At 33.0% G+C, this 25983-nt stretch overlaps 2 protein-coding genes and 1 pseudogene across 2 annotated transcripts in view; 1 reads left to right on the forward strand and 2 right to left on the reverse strand.

Annotated features, from left to right (window-relative positions):
• Positions 1 to 368: 368 nt before the first annotated feature.
• Positions 369 to 11369, forward strand: VPS2.3 (vacuolar protein sorting-associated protein 2.3). Its single transcript, XM_022300405.2, has 11 exons — positions 369 to 632; positions 831 to 875; positions 6301 to 6335; positions 6415 to 6465; positions 6581 to 6685; positions 6853 to 6924; positions 7832 to 7903; positions 8726 to 8806; positions 9237 to 9272; positions 9369 to 9424; positions 11030 to 11369. Exons 1-11 carry the CDS (start codon positions 599 to 601, stop codon positions 11079 to 11081), a joined length of 639 nt encoding a protein of 212 aa, XP_022156097.1. The 5' UTR covers positions 369 to 598; the 3' UTR covers positions 11082 to 11369.
• A 474-nt stretch (positions 11370 to 11843) lies between these two features.
• Positions 11844 to 13581, reverse strand: LOC111023065 (scarecrow-like protein 23 pseudogene; annotated as a pseudogene).
• Positions 13582 to 23045: 9464 nt separating this feature from the next.
• TTN8 (Structural maintenance of chromosomes (SMC) family protein) overlaps positions 23046 to 25983 on the reverse strand; it is a 54594-nt gene continuing 51656 nt past the window's right edge. The window contains exons 17-19 of the mRNA XM_088128389.1: positions 24110 to 24361; positions 23511 to 23738; positions 23046 to 23403 (exon numbers count right to left, since the gene is read on the reverse strand). Of these exons, the coding sequence (XP_087984515.1) occupies positions 23355 to 23403; positions 23511 to 23738; positions 24110 to 24361 (529 nt within the window). The 3' untranslated portion in view covers positions 23046 to 23354. The remainder of the gene's footprint in view (positions 23404 to 23510; positions 23739 to 24109; positions 24362 to 25983) is intronic.

Here is a 25983-nt window from a genome sequence, read left to right on the forward strand (position 1 = left end):
CCAGATCGTTATAAATATATTTTTTTAATTTTTTAATTAATTTTTGTTATTATTAGTATAGTTTTTTTAAAAAATTAAAAAAGTTCTTATGAAATTAATATATATTAATATTATTATATAAAAAAATAGAAAAAGTAATAAAAAATTAAACGGGACAGGGACGCCCCGTCCCCGTTGGGGAACAGATTGGGATCCTCAATTCGACTCCGTCTCCGATCAAATCGAGAAATCCCCGACCCGATCGGATCGGATACTCGAATCCCGTAGGTACTTTTGCCATCCCATGTATCCCAATTTCCCAAACAAATTCTTTTTGGGTTTATTTGGTCATCAGCGAATCCCCAATATAAAAAGTTGACCTTGGGATGACAGTGCTTGAGAATTAAAACATCGATTAGCTCAAGGATAGGAAAGCAACAAACATTTTCTTTTAATGTTCCGATCCAATTTAACATCATCATCCTTGATCCTTCCCACGTCCTCTTCTCTCCCTCTCTAGGAGGAAGTCTTCCCCGTTTCTGGGGAATTTCCCTTCCCCTTCGACTTGTCTCTCAAGAAATTCGTCTGTGTTCTGCTCAGGATCATTCTTTTGGACGCCATGAATATCTTTTCGAAGAAACCCACCGCCAAAGGTTGTCCCCTTCTCTTCTTTTTCATCGACTTCATTCACTCTGATTTGTTCTTGCTGAAACCTGTTACGTATTTTTCTGCATTGCTGAGAGTTCCGTTTTTTCGTTGTTTTGTATTTTTCTTCTGCGAATTGAACTGGGTTGTGTTTATTTTGCTACTCCTGTGTTGTTCTTATGTGATTGGACTTCTTTTTTTTTCAGAAGCTCTTCGGGAGAGTAAAAGGGAAATGACACGTTCTACGCGAGGTATCTTCTTTATTTTTCTTAACTGCACCTTAATTAAGAAAGAAGCCATCTGGGTTCAAAGGGGATTTGGATATATTCATGTTTCTCATTGTATCTCTGTATTTTACAATTCAATCGTTTGGTCATGGTGATGTTTCTTTTGGACTGAATGGAGTAAAGTCGTATGGAATGTATGGTTGTATATGGCACTAACGTGGAACCAATTACCTCCAACCCATTCCCTTAAAGAGAAAATGGGAAGAAGCTTTGGGCTTGAAGTGGTTTTTTGGGGTCTTTTTCTATCGGTGTATCTGAAATGAATTTGCCTATCCACCACCAGCCATTTAGGATACGGTTCAAACATGAAAGAATTTGTCTATATCGATAGTGCTATGGCTTTGAATTGGCATAAGACGGTAAGTGTTTTGAGATTACTTTTTGCAATGGTCAGTCTTTATAATAGAATGATAAAGATTAAGATTGCGTGTGGTTACGTTATTTTGACACCTTTTGGTATTAAGAATGTCATTTTCTTAAATAACTCATTACTCTTTTGAACTTACCTGTTTTGATGGTATTCATCTCTTATTAAGCCAGAAAGGGTGATCAGGTTATTGCAGGTTGCAACTGGGAATTTGACATTACAAGCATTGTATTCAAATTACAAAATAAAATAATCAAAGTGGGCTATAAGAATATAGAGCCTATAACAAAAAGAGCTTAAATAGATCATTGCATTTTAATTATTTAATAATGGTGAAGAAAAGTTTGGGTAACATAGATATGATTTATGAATTGGAGGTATTCTTGTTAAACAAGAACCACACCTTTCATTAATTGTATTAATTAGAAGTTATAGAGAAATGGTGATATATATTCACCCCAATCCAAGGAGATTTCAGTGGGCTTCCAATTACAATTGGTCAAGTTACTAAATTTTCTGATAGAAGACTCCAGATGCATTGAAAGTGATTGCTCCTCTCCATCCATAACTCCCAATAAGTAAGAAGATAATGTTAGTCCAAAGAATTTTAACATTGTCTAGTTGTCTTTAAATGGATGGGCTTGGGCATCCTTTCTTCCAGTGAAGGAAGGTAATAATGCCTTTTAGAATCCTCTATCTGAGGAGCTGGTCTTTGACTGTGTTAGGAAAAGATAAGAATAGCTTAGCAGTGTAAGTCCTCATACTAGAAGCTGCAAGTTTAAGAACTGTGAATACTCTAACAAGAACAAAACAAAAGTTGGTGATCGTGATACTATCTTCTCCATGTTTTTTATGGAGGATGCATCACTCAAGTAAAGATTTTTAATCTTATTAGGGTATTTGACCTTCCAAGCAATCTTGCACACCGATTTTGGAATGGCTTCATATTAGGTTTGGAAAAATGAGTTTGAGGTACTATGATGTCTCATTGTGAGGATTTTTGTAGACCTGGCTTGAAGTCAAAGGATGTGGTGACCTATTGAAGGTCTCAATTGTTGTGCTAACCATAGGGAGATAAGTTGTGGAAAACGTCTCTAGCAATTTCATCTTCAAATGTATGTATCGGAACCACAATGGGTTAACTTAGTGGCATTGAGCCATGTGGAAGTAAAGGGACTTTAGCAATTTCATCTTCAAATGTATGTATTCCACCACAATGGGTTAACTTAGTGGCATTAAGCCATGTGAAAGTAAAGGGACTTTAGGGGAATGGGTTGAAACCCCATGGTGGCCAACTATCTAGGATAAAATCCTATGAGTTTCTTGACAATCAAATATCAGTTTGGTCATTAGTTGTCTCATTTGATTAATCAAGCTACGTATAAGTTGACTCGAACACTGATGGATATAAAAAAAGGAAAAGAGTCTTTTATTGGTAAAATATCTCTCCATCTCTTCTAAGAAGGAAATGGCAGCAGTATAATATTTTAAGATGTTCAAATTAATCAGGACATTCAGCAATGTGCTGAGTTCTTTATCTCTAGCAAGTGACTTGTCATGGACTCATGAGGAGAACACTGCTGTGAATCTGTGATGTTTGACAGCAATATCCCTTCTTGAAATTGATTTTCTCAAGGCTGTCTTTGTTATCACAAAATGTTACAATGCTATGAATGATAGATAAGTAATGGAGCAGACTGTTTTAATTAATTTTAATTATTATTTTTTTTGACGAGGAAACTATATTTTTCATTGATAACATGAAGAGGGACAAATTCGTATGCAGAAATATGCATGTGAGAGAGCACAAGCTTTGAATTTGACCATATTGAAACAATCCATAGCCGTTCTTCTTTTTTCTTCAAATATCCTTTGGTTTCTTTCAACCATAGATCTGATAGAAGAGCTCTGAGGCCATTAACCCACAATAGGTTGGATTTACTAGGAATCTTTAGGCCAAACAGAAGCTGGTAGACGTTCTTGGAGACATCTGCATCAAACACGCATGAAATATTGAAAACTCTGAAGAGAATATTCGGAAGCTGCATACAGATAGAATAAAAAATATGACACTGATTTTTACTATGGGCAGCACATAGGACACATAAGGAGGGCTGTCAGGCCATTTTAGGCAGCTTCTTTTGTGGTACTTCAGCTGAGTTAACCTTTCCGTTGAGTAGAATGCAAGACAAGAAGTTAATTGTTCTAATGATTTAAGTGTTTTTTCGGTCCCTCTCATCCTTATTTGATGGAGCCCTCCTCTAATATGTTTTGTAGTTGTGGTTGGTTGGTTTTTTTGTTTTTAAAATTTTTTTCTCACTCTGGCTGTCGTGGGCTTCTCCCCTCCCTTTGTATTTTCCATTTTTATTCTTTCATATTTCCTCTAGGCGACTTCACCATCCTGCTTAGTTTTCAGACAGTTGAGGCTAAGATCAAACAACCTTCCAATATTCCCAACTGTTCTTTCTTCTGGAATGGTGGCTTAAGGCCTAATTGGCCTATTTGTTGGCTTTTCTCTCTCTCACGAGGAACCATCTATAGCTCTATGGCTTTTCTCTCTCTCATGAGGAACCATCTAAAGCTCTATAGACTTGCATTCTTTGTCATATTCCTATTGGTAACATTCAATCTTGTCAACTGTGGTTGTAGCCACCTTCCATCGACAAGGAAATTTAGTTGGGCTCCCAATTTTCATGCTTCATAACATTTGATTTCCTTTATACGACAATTCTTTTTTGTGTTTGTCAACCTAAATCCCAAGATCTGAAACCAAAAGCTCCCATATCAATTGTTGAGAAATTTGAGACTCTTAACTGAAATTTAAGGGCCTGTTTGGTTGGCAATCTGGATTATGTTGTTTATTTTCAGATTCACTAAATTCGTGAATATGCATTTGATAGATTTGTTTTCGAAAACTGTTTTCGAATTATGTGATCCAAATACTAAAAATTCTGAAAACACATTTTTTTTTGTTTTCAATGTTTTCATATTTTGAATTTGAAATTTTAAGATACAAAATTACATTAAGCAAGATAAAACCTTTGTTAAATATATTATTTCATGTTATAAACTCATCTCATTTTTGTTAAAATTAAAACACGTAGAATATAAATATATTATTAATTGTATAACGTTGTAAAATAGTAAATTATACAAAATTCATAACAAAAATGTTAATAAATTAATTAATATTATTTTAGATTAAAATAAATATTTAGTTGGTACTGCTACTAGTTTACAAATATATTGTTAAACACAGATTTAACAATTTTTTAAATTAAGATTCAATTACCAAATCTGCTATCAAACATATTTTTGAAAATACTGAAAACAAAGAATACAATTTTATTTTTCACTGAATCCTTTATTTTCAGATTTTTGTTTTCTGATCACCCACCAAACGCACCTTAAATTTCTCATTTAGAAGTACCAAATTTATATAGGTTGACCTGGTTCACACCCACCAAATGCACCCTAAATTTCTCATTTAGAAGTACCAAATTTATATAGGTTGATCTGGTTCACACTCACGCAAGGCAATGTTATGATCCTAGATGCACAATCACCTTTTACAATCACAAATACTACCTCTTCTTTATTTCACCTCGATTAGGCTCCAGCCCCTCATTGGAAGAGTTGTTATGATCTATATGGCTGTCTCACTACATTGCTCTCTCACATTATATGAAACCCATAAAATTACTATTTATACCAATCTTAAAACTTGCGACACATAATCGACTACACTTGCCTTCTCACTATGGAGCCAATGCCTATACGATGGGCTTGCTAGTTGGTATGCTACAACACTGCTGCAACATGGTGCTTAGCTTCCTCTTCTCCTGGGCTTTACTTCGAGCTTCAAATGGATCTTTTAACGGGTGTTGACATGAATCGTCTTGAATCTTGATGATTAAGCTCCAAAGAAACCATAAAGGACATAACTTCTTGGTTTTTGTTGTAATTTCATTGGAATTATAAAGGGAAACCATCCCATAAAAGCCAAGGAGTTACAAAACCACTCTTTAATTGGCAATGATAGAATTTAAGGAAATAGTAATGTTATACAATGAACATCAAGAAGAAGCCACAATAACTATAACGTGCCACAACTCCATGACTTTATCTTCTCCTTTCAAAAACATTGTATTCCTTTAAGGGAAAAAAAAAAACTTTCCATAAAGTGCCCTAACCATGCTAAGCCAAAGAATTTTTCATTGTTTTTAACGAATGACAACAAACACAATTCCAAGAGCTATAACAGTAAACGGAAGGCTTAATCTGGAAATATCAAGCAACCTCCACCAGAAATTCAAAGTTAATGCCTGTTGAGAAAAAGATGGCCAGCCATCCTTGTATTAAAAGAATGCATCAAAGGAAAGAAGAGTATCTATAGGGATTCTTTGTTTGAACTTTGTTTCTCCCTCGTACTCATGCCCTTAAAGCACAAGGTTCACAAGAGCACCTTACACCTTTTGAACTTCAATATTGTCCCAAAAAGAGATTGCTAAAGAGAAATACACAGTGAATCTACATGAAGAATCAACGTTGCGAACTCTAGTATTCTCATGCGGAACTAATTTGAAAGACCAATTTGAAGAGAGGTTTGAGCATTCGACTAGTTCCCTCCGATTTAGTTTTCTTCTAAAGAACAAGTTCCAGAACCTATGCTCCTCCTCCCACAAATAGATATACCTTTGCTATTAACAATGTTGTTTAACCTTGAAAACGAGATACAATGGGGTGATTCTTCATCACATCTTTCCAAAAATTAATGCGCTTACCATCCAGATCCAAAAAATAGAGAAATGTTCTCTGAAATCTTCAGGAAGAACGAAGAAACATAAACTCTTTTTTATTGCTATTCTTTCTCTCTTCCTTTTACAATTTGTTTTTACCCAAAAATTTTAGCTTTATTGGATGTTTTCATTTTCTTTTCTATTATAATAATATAATCATTCTTTGTGATATCACTAAGTGGTCACATCTTTTTGCGTCTTTTTCTCATTTCTCTTTTCTCAGGTATAGAGAAGGAAATTGGAGCATTGCAATTAGAAGTACGTGAAGACCTTCTAAAAATGGTTTATCTCTAAATATCCTATGTTTTAACTGTGATTTGACTTATTATCTTATCAGGAAAAGAAGCTTGTCGCAGAAATAAAGAGAACTGCCAAAACAGGAAATGAGGTACATTTCATATTCTGGATAAGATTGTATCAGACTAATACGGATGCTTGATTCTTTTGAAATTTTCTATTTTGAAATTTTAATCTTATCATCATTTTTTTTTTCAATTCTTCAGGCAGCAACAAAGATTCTTGCTCGGCAGCTAGTTAGGCTCAGACAGCAAATTGCAAACTTACAAGGAAGTCGAGCTCAAATGAGAGGCATAGCAACTCATACACAGGTGAAGTCAAGTGTTTAATCCCACTCGTTCATTACTCTGTTTGAGCTATGTGTGCAAGCAGATGTATGGTTTTCCTTTCATTAGTGCGGACAATGAGTTCTTCTTTAGACATTCTCTCTAGTGTTTGTACATAATATATTATTAATGGCCCTACCCACTTTTTGCAGGCAATGCATGCTCAGACTTCCGTTGCTGCTGGCATGAAAAGTGCCAGTAAAGCAATGACAGCTATGAATAAGGTTAGAGAGTAAATTTGATATCAATCAAATCTTACATGTGCTCAAATAATTTTGTTATTGTTTGTTTTTTCTTTTTTTTTTTTGTGGATACAAAATTTTAACTCTTATTAACACGCAAACACACAAGAAACGAGGATTACAGAAGGAAATGGAGATATGACTTCAACTCGAAGCAAAGCCCTGGGAAATTATGATTTAAGACAAATTCTTTGTTTGCATTTTATCAAACAAGAATCATAAATGCGAAGAATTTTGAAGTGTGAACTCAAAAAGGAAACCTCGAATTTTTAAGGAATCCTACATCTTACCCTCTTGTAACTTATAAGCTTATCCTGAAGAATCTTAAGATTTCTCTCAACCAACACCTCCGAAATTATAGCTTTGTCCAGCCTTTCCTACAAAAATTTAGCCTTTCTTAGTGGATGGCCCGCCGCAAATGGAACTAGTCCAGTAGTACGAATGTGATTCTGGAAAACCAAGAGATATCAAACTCAGTGCAGTTCGCTTCACAGATTATGGGCAAAATGGCTGTAAAAAAATTGTGGCTTTGGCCTTCTATGTTTCTTTACACATGATAGGCCATGGCCAACTTGAGGAAATGAACATATGAAAGATGTCTTCTTTGAGTAACCTCAAAGTGGTATTAAGGCGGTGATTGCTAATCTCCAAAATCTGTTTATCGTTCATCCATCTCTCTATTGACAGTTCAGTTCTAAGGAGGGAATGTCAACTGGTGAGCGTGAGCCACCCAAGTGAAACTTACTCGTGAAGGGTTTTTCATTTTTTTGTTTCAATTATTTTATACTCTCAATCATGTGTCTGATATTATATACCCATGTTCCGTCACTTTAAAATTTTAACTGTTGATTTCTGGTCTCTTAAAACTTTTTACCGTACTCATCTGCAGCAAATGAATCCTGTGAAGCAAGCAAAGGTCATTAGGGAATTTCAGATGCAGTCTGCACAGATGGATATGACTGTAAGATCCTGAATTTATTTAAATATGTTTTTCAATATATATAGGAAGGAAAGATCTTGAATATTTCTAGCTTTGTTTATTGTGTTTCTACGTAGCACAGTAACCTATGACTTCTTATCTTCCCTGTTGATATACTCCTTTTGGTCGAAACAAGTGTAGCACGATAGTAGAGCTAGTCACATCAGAATTCTGAGGATATTAATGAAAGCAATGATAAAATACTAGCTTGGCAATCTCAATCTCGGTCGTGTGCGAGGGGATAAGTTTTGACTCATAGCATAATAAACCATGTTGCACTCCTAATGCAACTAGAATCAATGTTATCAAATTTCTGAACTGTTATGACAAGTCTGTTATTTTCTTTCCTATCATTATCCCTGACTTCTGAATTCGAATTATTACACGTAGAGAAGTTATATGTTGACATTAGTGGAAGTATCAAGCTCTCAAGTTTATAGAAACGTGAGAATGTCAGATATTCTAGAAAAAGTTCACAGAAATCACATCTTATTGGATTAAGAAATAAAAATTAACCCTTCTTAAATAAGTTAATGATTATTCTTATGTATTTATATTCAGTTGCTGACAATTTGTTCTTATTTCATTTCTGTTAGTTATTGTCATTTTGTTGACACTGCAAATAAAAGATATTGTCCCCTCTATATCAGATGTAGAAACTTTTAAATTTACAGAAATATTAATAGAAATATAGACAAGTCAATAGAAGTTTTACTTTGTAATCGTAGTCTTTTATGTGGAAAAATTTGCATTTCTGCCTTTGTGGTCTCATATTTATGGATCCTTTTGGTCTCGCATCCGCAGACTGAGATGATTTCAGATGCCATAGATGATGCCCTGGATGATGATGAGGCAGAAGAAGAAACTGAAGATCTAACGAATCAGGTAAGCTCCTGTAGTTGCAATACATAATATGTAACTCTGGACTTTACTTTTCGCTTTGTGATTGTACGTTGAATTTAAAATCCCAAGTGCTTAAGAGGCCAATGTTGATGGAAATGTTAAAGTTCCAATTTTCTGAAAATATTGGTGGAAATATCTGTGCATGTCAGCAGATATTTTATTCCGTGTACATGAAAATATAGTTAGATGGTGGGTGATGTTACCTTTCTCCATGGAATCCGCGATGCTAGCTGTGCTAAATGTTACGACTTTACTTGAATAAGATTTGTTCTATAGGTTGTGTTTACTGTGCCATTGAGTTCTAGCTATGCTAAATGTTAGGACTCTAATATTCATTTAGATATCAAGATGTAGATTTGTTATGACTTACAATTGCTAAGTTAAGAACTAATGCAAAAAAAACTTTTGGCAGGTACTCGACGAAATCGGCGTTGATATTGCCTCACAGGTATGTTAACATTGGTTTAATATCTTTTTGAAGTGTTGTTGTCAACTGGATTGCTCATTATTGAAACTGATTGGGATCATGTGGATTTGGTTGCAGCTTTCAACAGCTCCAAAAGGAAGAATTGCCTCAAAGAATACTGAGGGTGTCAGTAGGTATGTATTTCCCATGAACATTCATCCTCAAAATAAAATTGGGCTTTGATTTTTTTTTATTTACTTTTTATTCAAAATAATATTTTAAAATCCAACCTAAGTCTATGTTTTTTAACTGATCTGACTAGTGAGACCCCTAGGTCATTAAAATGAAATGTCATGCCCGTCCCTACACATTTTTTTTAAAGGTACCCGCCTTTCTAGATAAAAATGAAAGCATACAAAGGGACATACAAAAAATACAACCCGAGCATAAGGAGCCAAAATAAATCAAAAAAGGACTCCAATATAACAAAATAAGACTTAACTGATAATTACAAAAGTTCTTATCCATCAAGGCTCAAAGAGAACATGGAAATCTAATAAGGGATCAAACCTCCTCCCAAGATCTCGCCACCCCTCTAAAGATCATTGTTTCTCTCGGTCCACAAACCCTATAAAATAGCACTAATGTTGGATAGCCACATAAAACACCCTTTCTCATGAGAGGGAGAAAGAGTGAGCAACTCCTCCACTGGCACACTACCATCACTAAGATGAGCAAGGCTAAAACCAAACTCTTCAAAAAATTGTTTCGAATAGGCAAAAATAAACTGGCATGGACCTACTTGCTATATTGGTTCATGGGCTATTCCTTTTATTGCCAATTGGTTTTGATATGGAACCTCATGAATATTAATATGGTATTAGAGTGGGAGGTCCTGTGTTTGAACCTTTGCGTTGTCGTTTTCTTCCCATTTATTATGATTTCCACTTATTGGGCCTTGTCAATTATCCAAGCCCACAAGTGAGGGGAAGGGGAAATGTTGAGAATCCATATAAATGAATTAAATTTATCCAACCCGTCAGCTTAAGCTTTTGAGTTGAGTGGTAGTTTATTCATCCTTAACATGGTATCAGAGCTCAAAAGCTCAAACAAGCATCCAGAAATGGGATCTGACCAAGATCGATGAGTCAAAAGAGCCACAATCTTCAGGGGTACGTTAAGGATCCCAAATTAATAAAAGAAGGGACCTTAGGTAGGTTTATAATAGGCATGGACTATTCTCATTGCCAATTAGTTTTGAGATGAAACCCCATAAATATTAATATGATATAAGAGCGGGAGGTCCTGTGTTTGAACCCCTGCATTGTCGTTTTCTCCCCATTTATTATGATTTCCACTTGTTGGGACCTTGTCAATTATCCAAGCCCACAAGTGAGGGAGATTGTTGAGAATTCATATAAATGAATTAAATTTACCAAACCCATCAATTTAAACTTTTAGGTTGAGTGGTTGTTTATTCATTCTTAACAATTTTTTTTTGTTACTCAAGTAATGTAGACGTCTAGTAGGCTTAAAGATAGAGACAATTGCAAAACTTTTAAAAATCTAGGGACCGAATTGACTTAAAATAGAGGTACTGCATTTGTAATTATCTAAATAATTACAATGGAAGAGATGGTACTATTTCTTCAACAGCTGGTATAATTATGCAATTTTACATATATGTTTTACAAGCTAAATAAAGATAAGTGTAATTAGGACGATATATATGGTATTATTCATGATCATTAAGTTGTTCTTATTAAGTAATAAACTTTTTTGTTACTAATACTTTACAGTTCGGGTATCGACGAGCTGGAAAAGCGATTGGCTGCTCTTCGGAATCCTTGAGTATTATGCTAAATACATTGATTTTCAATTGAGATATACATGATTTCGACTGGGATGATCTACTGTACATGAAATCTCTCTCTCTCGGCTTCACAGTTGAGCATGAACATTTATTCCCTTCTTGAGATAAAAGAAGTCTTATTAAACCATTTGCTTTAAGCCTTCAATTTATTGAAATCATAAACCAAATTGAAGGAAAGGGAAACTGGAAAATGGGTGTAGGTATTGTATGAATTACCTCATGTACATATATATGTATTAGGTGGTTAAACTCCAAATTTTGTTGAACTTTGAGTTTGAGTATTATGTCTGTTTAATTTAAAATTTAGCATCACTAACGGAATAATGGCGTGACATCTTCATTAGATAAATTTTGGTTTGATTAGCATATTTGTGATAGACAACTCGACATATTAATTGACCTGCTACATCAACATTAAAATGAAAGGAAAATGCATGATGTTCTTAGGGAATGAATTTGTAATTTTAAGTAGGAATAACTTAAGCAACTACCCGATGAACGTGTAGTCCATGCAGTAGTATAGAGATTAGTATTTTTCCACTTAAGGTCGAGTGTCCCACCTTCTCCTCGTGCAAAACTAAAGCCTTTATTTAGTTCCTAACGTTAATATCATTAACGAAATGCTAGGGTGATATGTTCATTAGATAAACTTAGGTTTGATTGGCATATTGTGATAGACAACTCGACAGATTAATGACATGCTACATCAACATTAAAACAACTCGACAGATTAATGACATGCTACATCAACATTAAAATAAAATGAAAATGCATGACATTCAGAGTCTGGGGACTAAATTTGTAATTTTAATTTGGGATAACTTAAGTAGTTGTCTCGTTGGAACAAGTAGTCCATGCAGAAGCGGTATAGAGACTAGTATTTTTCCATCTAAGCTCGAGCGTCCCACCTTGTCCTTGTGCAACACTAAACCCTTGGTTATTAGAAAACATGTTCAACATCAACCAAGCTTGAGCCATGGAGTTGGCACTCATAGGAACTTCCATTAAGCACTTTCTCAATTCACTTCTCCATTCTCTAAACTTCTCATCCTCTCCAATTGCCAATATGTTGCTGATCTCCCTATATAAAATGTTGTGCTCTACTTGATTTCTGTCACAGTCATCACTACTCGAGAAAGCTCCAAGCGAGTCGAAAATGGCGGAATAGTAGTGTAGGGAGCTAACAAAACGGTCCAAAAACACACCTCCATAGCACACGTCTTGCTCCACTAGTGTGAAAACTTTAGGCCCCCATTGTTGAATGAGTCCCATAGTTTTCCAATCTGGTTCGGTAGCATCGTAAAGACGGTGTCGAACCCAATTCACAACTCGAGTCTCCCCTCGCCGGAGTTTCACCATCGATGCCTCAACTTTTCCAACCTTTGCAACAATGGGGTTATACTCGAAAGATAACTCAAGCAGTCGAGCAATGTCAGAGAGTCGCTTCCCTGTGTCCACCAGAAGCTCCAGGGTCGTGCCCATGGCGGTGATCCTCACATGGCGAGGGCGGTTATCGTCTATTTTCATGGCGAGAGCTTGCAGAAGCGGTGGCCATTGCAAGCCTTGCATGATGTCGAGGTCGATAATGTGAACCCGATCGTCATGGAGGGAGAGAGATTCAAGTATAGATTGGTTGCAAACCAAATGAGCAAACTTTATGAATGGTGAAACATTGTTGAGAAGTTGGAAGGAGTTGTTTATGCTTTTGTAGTTAAGTAAAGGAGAGCAAATACCCAATATGGAGTTCATGACTCTGCTAGACATGGCAGCCGCAAAGTATGTAACCAAACGCTCCGCACTCGATACCGCGTATGGCGACGCCATTTGAGTGAGCTCAAGAAGCATTCGTTGCGCCTCGACGAGGTTATCAACGGAGATGGCAACGGCACACTCGAAGAGGAGGCTGATCAAAGTTAAACCATGATCCTCAACATCTTTACTTCTTCCATGGTCTGCATGAACTCGAAGCTCTTCGCCATTGGCAGTCTCCTCGGCGCTGGACTCCAGTAAGTCGTTGACATGGTCGACCGAGTATGGGAACTCGTTGCAGTGTAAGTTGAAGGTGTGGTTATGGAATATGGGGGTGAGGGAGGTGGAAGAAGAAGGGAGTCCAAAGTCCCAAGGTTCATGGGGATGGAGTGATTGAAGAAGATAGCCATTAACGATGTCGGGTCGACCGAGTTTCATCGGAGAAATCGAGCAGTGATGGGGAGAAGGAAGAAGAGGGGGAGCCATTTTTAATGGCGGACATAAGAGCTTGGTGTTGTGAGAATATTTGAGTTTTTTATTTTATTTTGTGCTCTCTCAACTCAGGAAGATGGCCGGCACAAACCAAGCCACAGAGAAGAAGTCAAGTTGCTAAAAGCCAAAAATCTATGACATATTACTTGGTGATATTATTTTTTCTTCAATTATATAGTGGAATTTTTTATTTTTAATATCATGTTTTAGTTTCTTGAAACTCCGACCCAAGTTTGAAATTTTGATGTCAATGGAACTTTCGAAAAAAATCATGAAACTTTGGTGTAAATTTTAATGGTTGCTTAATTAAGTATTAATTTATCATTTTTTATTATTACATCTAAAGTAATATGTTTATTGATGTGGATGGAAATGTTGGACCAAAATCATGAAAATTGATGAATTTTCAATGTAGTTTAATTATGTTTTATTAATAATTTCTAATCATCATTACCTATCAACTCTAGTATTTAGTTACATAATTTATCAATATATGTGTATAAGATGAAATAATGGTAGAAAAGTGAAATATAAAATTTTACTATATAAATAATATACATGGGTAGAAAAAGTAATTTAATTCTAAAAAGACGACATTAGAGGATTTAGTTCATATTTCATAATTTTGATACAAATTACGATAGTGCTCCTAGATCAATATAGATTGAATGTTCAAATGTGTCGAATATGACTGATACGATGAACATATGAATTTTAGTGGAAATTTGGGATTGAGTTCTTAATGTGAAAGAATAAGTGAAGTAAAAAGATATTTATAGTTGGTAAAAAATAATTAAGAATTTAAAAATGAAATTAAAAATATAGTTTTGGGAGCTTGTAAGTTTGATTGGAAGGAGAAAAATTGAGGAGTGATTTAGAAATAGACCTAGAAATGAAAGTATGAAGATTAAATGTAAAATGTAAATATTAAATCAACGAGGAATCAATATAAATAAAAAGTGTATATATATATATATTTAAAAAACATGATTCAGGGTCGACGGGAGGGAAAAATGAAATTCACCTCCCGACAAGTCCAGTAGCTTGACACATCGAAATTTTGATGTATTGTTCGACTTTTAAAATCTATTAATGGTTTGGAAAATATAAGTCGCTAGTGGGTAATGTGTATATGCAAGGTAAGTTAATCAAACCTACAATCTCTTCTCTCGTAGATTATTGGAACATCGTAGTTACATCTTCACTTTGACATTTATAAAGTTTATGTCATAGGTAAAGTTTTAAATCTAGATGTTGATTAAATATCTAGGTCTCAATTTGTAAAAACATAATAAACGGTTGACATCGTTAGACATTTTTGAAAAAAAAATTAAAAACTAAATAACTAAATAACAATATTTAATATAATAAATAATCATTTTAGTCTTTTTATTAATATTAATATTATGTACATTTTGTTGATGTTTTTTGAATTTTGTCAATTTTTACGCTATACTATAGAAATGTTGATTTACATATCTGGTTGATTTTAAATCCATGGACCTATATAAATGTTGATAGAAATTTATGCTCTATTTGGTACTTTAGATTTCGAAAATTTCAAAACCAGGATGGATTTCAATTTGGTTGTTTGATACCGTGAAATCCAGTTGTTATGTAAAAAAATTTACAGATCAAAACGGTTGGATTTGTCAAAAGTTTATATAATTTCAAAGTAAGTTTCCTATTTAACCTTGTCGTATTTTAATTTCTAATTATTTCCTATTTAGCCTTGTCATATTTTAATTTCTAATAAATTTAGGTTAAAAGCTTAAATCAGTAAAAATTTATTTTATTTTCCTTTTCAACCAACCTTTAAACAAAGAAATTTAATTTAATACATTTAAAACAAGATAAAGAATTTAAAATTATTTCTCATATTTAAAACGACGGAATTTAAAATGTATTTCTAATTCACGTATCTTTCTCTTCTAACATTTTCACATAGATTTTAAAATTCTTTGATGAGATGAGACATACGAATCCAGAAATAATTAAGGGTATTTTCGGTATACAATCTAGATTTTTGTTTTTTATTTGTAGGTTGAACTAAATATTTAGTTGGTAACTATCACTAATTTATAAATATATTATTTTTTTAGTACTCATGTGAGAATAAGGGATCGAAGTCACAACCTATACATGTAAATTACACTGAACTATGATCGTTTTGACTTACAAATATATTACTAAACATACATCGAACAATTCTTTAAGTTGAGATTCAATTTTAATATATGCACCAAACATATATCGGAAAATACTGAACACAAAAAATATAATTGTATTTTTCATTGTATTAAGGTCTGTTTGATAACCATTTCGTTTTTTGTACTTTGTTTTTTGTTTTTAGTTTTCTAGAAATAGTGTTGTTTGATAACCAATTAAATTTTCTCTTTTTTGTTTTTAGAAACTATTTTGAAATTCTATTTAAATTAAATAAAAAAGGTAGTTTTCGAAAACAGATTTCTGTTTTTCAAAATCTGATTTATATTCAATTTTCTTTTCTTTCTCATATTTATCTTTAAAAAAAAAAAATTCTCTAAATTTTTTTTTAAATTTCTCTCTACAAAATTTATTTTTATCTCTCTAAAATTTTCATATATTGAATATTTATTATTATTTGTCTCACTCTCTCTAATTTTTTCTCTATTTTTATTTTTTCTAGTGGATCAGTTTCATTTCTCCCTCTAAAAATTTAATATTTTTCCTAACTTTTTTCTTTCTTAAATTTCATCTTTTATAACTTAATCTATTTTTTTCTCTGAAAATTATATCTTTTTTGTTCAATTTTCTTTCACCGTAGCTTTTATTTATCTTTGTATTTATTTATTTTCTCTAAAAATTATATTTTGAATCTTGCTTTTATCTCTAAATTTGTTTCAATTATAATTTTCTCTTTCTTTCTAATTTTTGTGTTTAATATATCTTTTCCTCCGGACTTTACTTTTTTTTTTCTAAAATTTTTCTCTTTTTGTTTTTAACATTTCTTTCACTAATTTTTTTTTTCTAAATCTTTTTATTTATCTCTCTAAAATTTATCTTCCAAAAGTTTATTTACATTTTTTGTATTTTCATGTCTCTACATTTGGGATGACAAAAATTTCCGCAGGGTCGAGCCCAAAAATAGGAAATGCATGATCATGTTCTCGATTCCATTTTTAAATAATTAATATATATTTATTACGCTTTTTTTATACTTAAACTCTAAAAATAATTAAAAACAATTATAAAACCGATAATTTTTCTCGAGAACATCTCTTGAACCGAATAACGAGGTGGAGGTGGAGATTAAAACTTTTCACATGCACGAGAATGGGGGAGCATCCTCACTCGCACCCACACCATTGTCATCTCTACCTTATATAGAATTTTCTCTCTAATATATATTTTCAATTTTCTAACTTTTAAAAATACCAAACATGTTTGGATTTCTGTTTTTTAAAAATAAAAAACAAAAAATGATTATCAAATATATATGGTTTTTGTTTTTTAAAAACAGAAAACCAAAAACCAAAAACTAAAAACAATAAAAACCAAAAACAGAAATGATTATCAGATGGGCCCTGAGTTATTTTCAAATTTCTATTTTCAGATGACCAAACAAATTCGATTATGAATTATATGAGATCTATCACCCATTCACTTGGCCATATTTTGTCCCATTCACTTGTCCATATTTTATGAATATATACTGGTTTTTGGTCCTTTTTTTTTTTTTGAGTATGGGGAAGAGATTCGAATTCACAATGGAGGTATATGTCAATTACCGATGAGCTATGCTCACTTTAGTTTAAAATTTTAACTTGATTTAATTGCTATACATTTAGTCATGAGATTTGGAGAATTTTTTTCTCATTTGCAAATCCCTTGAGCCAATCTAATAATATTATCAAATCTATTTGACCAGAAATCTGACCAAGTCTCCAAGCTTCAACTCGTCGAGGATGAGCTAGGTGATGGACTTCAGATGTTGCACGAAAGACCTGCAAAACAGAGTAAGGGACTCCGAAGCTAAAGTCAGCAAATGCTCAAGTCAATTCTAGAGAGAATTGATTGGATTGCGTACCTCGAAGTGAAGCGGAATGAACTTATTTATAGGCACAAAACCCGGCAGGGTCCCCAACCTGGCTTGGCTGCCACATGTAGGTTGAGAATTCACCTCCATCAAAATCCTTCTAGCATTATATATATATATTTATTTATATATATATTCTTGAATTTTACCATTTGTTTAAAAAGTATTTTATCTTTTTAAAAGTTTGAATCCTACCCTTTAACTTTCATAAATATTTCAAAAAATACCATTTGAACAAGACATAAATTAATATTTTAAACCGAAAGTTGATGTGGCACAACTTGGAACCACAAATCTGAAAAGAGAAAAAATGTGAAAAAAATTATCGTTTTTAAAAATTTTAAAGAAGTTGAAGATGAAAATTGTAAAGAGAACGACAGTTGAAGATTTTGAAAATAATAATTTTTCCATATTTCTTTCCAGCTTCTACATTAATCACCTTATTTCATATTTTGTCCGTCAATTTTCCATTTAAAATAGTAACGAACATTTTACTTCAAAGTATACATTTATGAAAAGTCAAAAACAGTATTTTAATTTTTGAAAGGGTTGAGGTATTTTTTTGAAGTCAAACAGAAAAACTTTGGGGTATTTTTCTTTGATTTAGTAAAAAATTAATATAAAAATAAACCGCTTTCAGTACGCAAATATTTAAAAGATGGATTTAAAAACAAATGATTAATTATGGCAAGTGATGCCGACTCTAAAGCAAGGGATATAATGACAAATGGCTTTACAAAACATTTTTCATAATTAATTAATTTACTAATTTTTTTAATATTATAGGCAAACAAATACTTTTGATGAAATTTGAGCATTTTTTATACTATAAAGGTTAATCAGAGATTTAGCTACCGTTTAGTATTATGTCTAATATATTTCCAAACTTTTAATTTTGTGGTCAATAAATATTTGATCTATCTAAAATTCATAAATTTATTAGATAAAATTAAAACTCGATGGTCCATTCAACACAACTCCAAAAGTTTAGCACATATTATACAATTTCCAGAGTTCAGATCCTCATACATGTTGTGTGCCCACGACTGACGTGAAAACAAGTGTAAGCTTACACTATTCTCGTGGATTGTAGTATAAAAAAGGTCGTGTCCACAGCAACTAAGGATATTATTCTAAGCATGCGTTTAAGAATACAAAAAATGCAAATAAAAGATAATAAGTATTGGTATAACTAAACTAAGTGAAATGAAAAGAAATTCAAAGAAAGAAAGTACTATAATTTACAAATGCTGAGGCATACGAAAAAAGAGAAACAATTAATAATAAGAGAGGAATCAGGTGAGATTCACTCTGAACGCTTTCACTCACTTCCAGCAAATGCTCTTGCAAAACTTACAGTGTTGATTGCCCAAACAGACATGACTCTCTCCTGAGATACCCAATCATGCTTAAAACCCAACTCCCGTTGTAATTAAAGCAAACAATAAAAACAATTTATAGGCACGATAGGGTGAGTGTCATCCCTGAATACTCACAATCCTACTTCAAAGAGAGGAATCTAATGCAAATAGAAGCAATGAAACACACAAGGACTCTCCCGAGCCTCAAGCAAGCCAACAAACTAATAATGTTGGCCAAACAAAATCAGTAAGATGAAAGAATAAAAACACTTCTATTAAATTAGCAAAGTAAACAACTACAACAACACTGTTCGTAAGCTACAACAAGCAAATCCCCACCGAAAATGGGGTTTAGTTCATAAAAAAAGAAAATAAATCAGTGGGTAGAAGAGAAAGATAAACCATTAAGAGAAAGAGCTTCAGTAGCGGTAGGAAACCTTCAACACAGTGATGAAGAAAATGACAGCCCCTCGTTGTTAGCCTCTTCCTCGAAATGGGTGAAGAATTTCCTTGCTTTTTGCACCTAATTTGGAGTATTCTTCTCTCTTGAGATCTATTACCCCATTGGGGATTGATAATGAGACAACCTCATCTTGTTCCTTTTATAGATCTCAGAAAATTAGGGCAAAATATGATAAAATGCGTGGATATTAATAAAAATTTAGCGTTAACTTGTTACTGCACTATCTTGAGATTCTGGAGCATCAGACACCAGCAAGCTTCAACATAACAACTTTAGCAGGCCTCCAGCATTATTTTGCAGCATTTTGACACAACATTTTCAAATCTGCAAAAAAACATTCCAAAATAACAGAGATTCAACTAGAAGTTACACAACTTTGAAATATTGAGGATTTTATACACTATAAATGAATTCTTCGGTTAATTTCTCACTTTACATGTTAATTTGGACAAAGACCCTCACAATTGAAACACCAATTTACCAAATTATTTACTAAAATAACTTTGAGAGAGTTATCAATACACAATGTTGAAAGTTGACCAAAGTTGTAGATTTATCCCATTTTAAAAACAGTTAAGTCGTTTTTTTATAAAAATACATTTTTAGTCACTAAGCTTTAAACTTGAATTTTGTTCTCTAATTTAAAAAAGCATCATTTTTTGTCTTTGAGATTTAAATTTAGTTTTTATTTAGTATTTAAGTTTCGAATGACATGTTTGGTCTCTAAAGTTTGAATTTAGTTAATTCCTGATGTTTGGGTTTGATTTCTAAGTGGTCCATGAGTTTAGTGACCATTAGTTGACCTAAAGTAATGATAATGTGACATTTATCATATATTGACTAAATAATGAGGATCTCTAATGTTGTCAATACGAACGTCAATGAATAGTTGGCTATCGAGAAACTTGTTGATTCACATTGCAAATTAGAATCTAGTCAAATTGAATGTTTGAAGATGAACATAGAGGAAAGGTCGTGGTGCTATTGGAAGAGTGGAGGAAAGAAATGAGAAGCGAATGGAGGCGGGATGAGGAGGAGAGAAAAATACCACTTAGGCAAAAGAGAAAAATGAGTAATAAAATATGTCAGTTCTGTTAAAAATAAATAAATATTAGCAAACTTTAGTCAACATATGCTAGCTACTGCGTCATCGGATAATCCAACTTAAGGATCAGTTAAAAACTAAATTCAGATTTCAAGAACCAAACCTATCACTTTTGAAACTTGAAGATTAAATTGAAACTAAATTTAAATCTGGGAAATTTAAGGACCAAATAGAAATCAAGTCTAAAAATTATTATTATTATTATTATTATTAGACTAAAAAAAAATAGAAGACTTTTTAGCATACAAGTAACTCATAATTCATAAGATAATTTAACTGAACAAAAGATCTTTTGAAAGATTATATCTTACACGATGAAGAAAGTTACCAAATGGGGTGCAGTTATATATTCAAAAATCTTCACTCATGTTATTTGTAATATTATATACTAGGGGTAGTAAAAGGCTTTATATCTCCTAAGATAGTGCTCTGTATCTTTAAATCCAAAACTTACAAATTATTTTAATCCTTATTTTATAGATATTTATTGAGAAATTTCACCCCCATACTATAAATTTAATACATATTTTTAAAAAATATTACAACTTTCTATTTGTTTGATCCAAAAAAAAGACCAAGCTCAGAATCCACGTAGGTCGGAGCGTACGAGATGATCTTCCTAACCGTACAAAGAACCTGTAAAACAAAGTTAGCACTCCGACGAGCAAATTAGCTATTATCTGATTTAATTCAATAAATGTAAATGGATTCGTGTACCTTATACCAAGGGCAGACATATCTATTTTTTGAGATTGGATCTGATAGGAATTTCGACATAGGGCTAACGGTCGTCCGACCGTCCGTAAAACGTGGCATGTTGTTGGATTTTAGAGACATTCCCTTGAATGCACTTTCAGGTCAGCTCCGACCATTTAAACAGGCCAATGGTAGATGGGCAGCTCGGCTCGTGCCTCAATTTCCGACCTGAAAGGACTTAACAAATTATTATAATCGAAAACGGGTTTTAATTCAAGTACCTTTACGATTCTGAGGTAACATGTGAAAATCTGCCTCCAACCATATTCTTTTCAAATATAAAGTAATTGCAACTTCTTAAAATTTGCTTTATATTAAATTTTAGTTTGATTTGAAGTATGATATTTTTATAAAAGGGTTTGAACTTTCTTGTACATTAAAAAACACATTTATTTTATGGTATTTATATAAATGCCACTATGTTCTTTACCAATTAACTTTTGTCTTGATATTTTTAGAAACTTATATTCCAAAGTATTCTTGAATAGATTGACTATCTCACATAATAATGACACAGGTGCTTAGAATAGATTTATCCTCCACATCATACTGCTTTTAATTAATATTTTATCTTATCCACTTCCCTTAATTAGAAAAAGGAGAAGGAATAAATTTCTAAGATGAGTTGAATTTAATTCTTGCACCAACTTGAATCCTTTTTTATATTTTTTTCAAATAATTTCCATAAGAGAATATTGTTAGACTAACAATTTGAATTTCAAGTTTAGTCCATTAGTTTTCAAAGTCATATTTAAAGGGTCCTTAAATTAAAAATATATATATATCAATGGTACTCGAACTCTTGAGTGTCATGCTTAATAAGTTCTTGAATTTAAAATAGTATCTAATAAAGTTACGAACTTTCAATTGTGTTCTGAATAAGTCTCTAATTTATTATATAATTTTTTAGAATTAACACACAAAAAAAGTGAATTTTATTATATAACCTTTCATTTTTTTTGTCTAATAAGTTTGTGATTTATTTTTTTAAAAAAAAAAACGTCTAGCTATTAAACACTACTCTAAACGTTCCGAGACAAATTTGTACTTACAGAAATTCTTAATTTATATGCTAAAGGGAGTATAAAAACTATTCTATAGCAATTCCCCATACCATTAGACTTTAGTGAACTTCTAAACTAACATTAACAAATAACAGTCCTCTTACCAGAACAAACACATGCTCACTTCTATCACCTTGATAAAAGTCTTCTAACCTAGCTGAGGATTTGGGTGGAAGTGTTGAGCTTCTTATCGAGAATGACTCGTATGTTTATCTTACATGTTTTCGAGACGGTTTTTAATTTTTCTTACACATCTAATAGTATAAAACTAGAACCTGCTTAAGATTAGGGGCATCCTTCAATCCAAAAAGCATTGTGATAGTATCTAACCTCTATGTGATGCAGCATTCTAACGGGTAACAAAAGTGCTTTGAATTGAATAGTAAAATCCACCTTGATTTGCCAGACAATTTTATTTTGACTAATGAATTCCAACACCTATGCATGCTGTCAAAGGGTGTGATATGATGCCTGTATATACAAAAGCTCAACCATCACAACCGTGATCTATTACCTAATTAAACAAGTAAAAATCAACGTTAAATATAACCTAGTTAAACAAGCAAACATCAACATTTAATGGAGAGGAAATGATAGAAGCTCAAAGACAAGACTTCTTGCTTTAGTACCATGTTAAATCACCCATTAATTCAAAAAATTTAAGTTAGATGGGTGTTAAAGTTATATAAACATTTATAGATATCTTAAAAAGTTCCATATGACTTTTGAAATCTCCATTGCAGTATATATATACTTCTTTCATCAATGATCCTTTTCAAAACGTTGAATTACAAAATACTTTTGAAAATTCTAAAGACTTCTCAGAGGAAGCAATTAATAGTGCTTTTTCCAAAAGTGCTATAGAAAAAGTGTATCACGTAAAAACACTACACCTAAAAATTATCCCATAGTTGAAATATTGGGTTAATATTAGACAGATACATGCTATGGGTAAACTTCAAGCTAAATACACTAAAAATAAGCATGGAAGTTAGCCTTCAGGTTGAGAATATTTACAAAAACTTGAGAGAAATGATATTTTAAATTACAGGAAACACTTCTGAAAGTACTTTCCAATTGCAAGATACTAATCCATCCAGCATCGGTTAGTATGCATAGCTCTTCTACAACGTAGTTTACATCTGTTGGCATTCTACAATCTTCAACCTGTCGAATTGTGCTTCTATGATTCCCGGTATTTGGTAAGGTCGAAGGTCAGCGTTCTCGAGCAGCTGTAAAATACAAATACATTGTTTGAGAGATTAGGCAAAATGAAATGCCATGAAATACAACTGGTGATAGGCAGACATTTGTGCATGAGTACGTCTTATAGGCTTACCTTCTTTCACAATCCCGATAAACGCCTACTAAAGCTTCAGCCTTGTCATAAAAGCTATCCTTCAGTGATATAACAATACTTTGAAAACCGCTGCCTCCCTCGGTGTCTTGATTCATCCTGGCACCTTCACATGACTTGGAACGAATGAAACCCGCAACTTTTGCAACATTCAAGTTATCTAAGGCTGCATCCACTTCATCCAATATGAAAAATGGAGAAGGCCTAAAACTGAAATACATTGGACAATGTAGATAGGCATCAGTTGACAAAACAATTTGTCGCGCTTGAACAGATTATTGGCTGTCACTGAAAAAAAATCCGGGCATCTAGCTGCAAAATATTCTATAGAAGTGGTTTCTTTAAATGAAAATCCATGCCTTCATAAAGCAAATAAAAGAATATACAATCGGCATACAAAAAACCAACCCAAGTCAAAAAGGAGCCAATACAAAAAAAAAAAAAAAAAAACCCCAAGGACATAGGTCGGCAAGTCGGGACTAATAGAAAATGTATAATCAATTAGAGTAATAAACTTAAACAATCAAATCATCCGCAACGAAGATTCACAAATGTAAGAACAAGCATCTATATCATCATACCTATGAATGGAGAAAAGCAATGCCAGAGCTGCAACAGTCTTTTCTCCACCAGATAATTGTTCCATGTCACGAAACCGCTTTGTTGGAGGCATAGCGGTATACTTGATACCATGTAAAAATGGTTCATCTTCATTTTCCAAGTTCAAATATGCCGTCCCACCCAAGGGATGTGTGTTACTTTTTGTCAATTGCTTGTAAATCTTATCAATATTTCCGGAAATATGGTTGAAAGCATCCATAAACAACTCATACCTGCAGTTGTCAAGACTAACTCAGAAATAAAATACAAACTGCAAATTAATGCAGCAATCGAAGCATCATAAATCTTAACGAGTCAAGATTTCTCCAAGACTGGTCATTGAGGTGTGTTCATATGGGACCACATTGGAAACTAAATAATTTATATTTTGTTGGAGAGTGTGACATACAAATACAATAATGGTTCCAGATGTCTTAAAAATCAGAATAAATAAAATTTAAAAGGTATCAACATTACAATGTATCACATAAGGCTACGAAGCACAAATGCCCCTCCAAAGTTAATGGGTTGGTGTTGACCTGTCTAGAATAAACATGACTATAAACAATTCAGTTGTTTTTCTGGATTGGACTTAGGTTTGATAGATATTTTAGAAACAACTCAATTGTTCGAATTTTCTATTCAAAAGATTTTAGTTGGGTGATGAACCCAATCAAACTATGTATAATTTGAATTACATTAGTTTAAGTGCTTTGAAAATTTTATTAAAAAAACATTAAAATAATAGTATTGTAAGAATCTAGTTACCTAAAATCCTTCCTACACATCACACACCTAACTCAGGATATCATCAAAGTAATAATAGGAAAAGGCGGTAATGGTGCTCTCTTCTCTTTCCTCTCAAGGTTCTCTTCTTCGTGACCTGAGATCATCTCCTTCTTTGAGTTGCTTTTGCTTTTCCAAGTCAGTCTCAAGGTTGTTTCAGTTTTGGGAAAAAACAGCATCATAAATGATCAGTTTTTAGAGCGTAATCATTCCTACGTTGCATAAATCACGGACTTAAAAGTTGTCGTGTTGGAAATAAGTCATTTTTCATTCAATCTTTGCCGAATGATTATTTCATATTGGAAAAAAAGTTATATGTCCACCCTTTTCATATCTCTCCCAACAAGAAGCAACTAATTTGGTTTGAAGATGATATTATGGATTTGATGCAAAATCCTGTGAGATTTCATTTCTTCAAGCAAGCAAAGGAAGATTTCGGTATTTGTAATCTCAAGAAAAGCTACAATAAACAAGGATGCTATATCTTGAATGTATCTTGATCCCCAATTCAGGATTGAAAGGTTGACCTGTGGTCCCAATCGGTTAAAAAAAAGTTGGCTAGTCCCTTTGGGAAATGATAAAAGACGGCATCTTTCTTCTTCCTAAAAATGTTGATTCTACCACCTTGAAGAACTCTCGAAAATCTTTCAAATTAGAAGATGAAGCTGAAGATGAAAATTCTTTTTCAATAGACAAGATGTTCATCAAGGCTTCTGGGTCAAAAAGAAAGGGAAGTGGTTGAAACAGACTGGAATTCTTGATGGTTATCTATACGTAAAGCACATGATAATTGGAATGATATTGCTATTGCTTTGAAGAAGAATTTTGAGGTACGTTGTCTAGTTAACCCTTTTATAGCTCACAAGGCTCTTTTAAAGATGGAAGATAGAAGGATTCTTAAAGGTCTGGATGGAAATGGTAAATGGAAGAAAACTGGTCTTTTTTACTTTAAATTTGGGAAGTGGTCAGATTTAAAGCATAGCAAACCTGAGTTTGTTTTAGGGTATGGTGGTTTGATCAACATTATGAATTTACCTTTAAGCTTTTGGGCCCAAAGTTGTTCCAAAGC

The sequence above is a fragment of the Momordica charantia genome (genome assembly GCF_013281855.1).
Source record: "Momordica charantia cultivar OHB3-1 chromosome 9 unlocalized genomic scaffold, Mcharantia_2.0 BLBB01000009.1, whole genome shotgun sequence".
Lineage (NCBI taxonomy): Eukaryota > Viridiplantae > Streptophyta > Magnoliopsida > Cucurbitales > Cucurbitaceae > Momordica > Momordica charantia.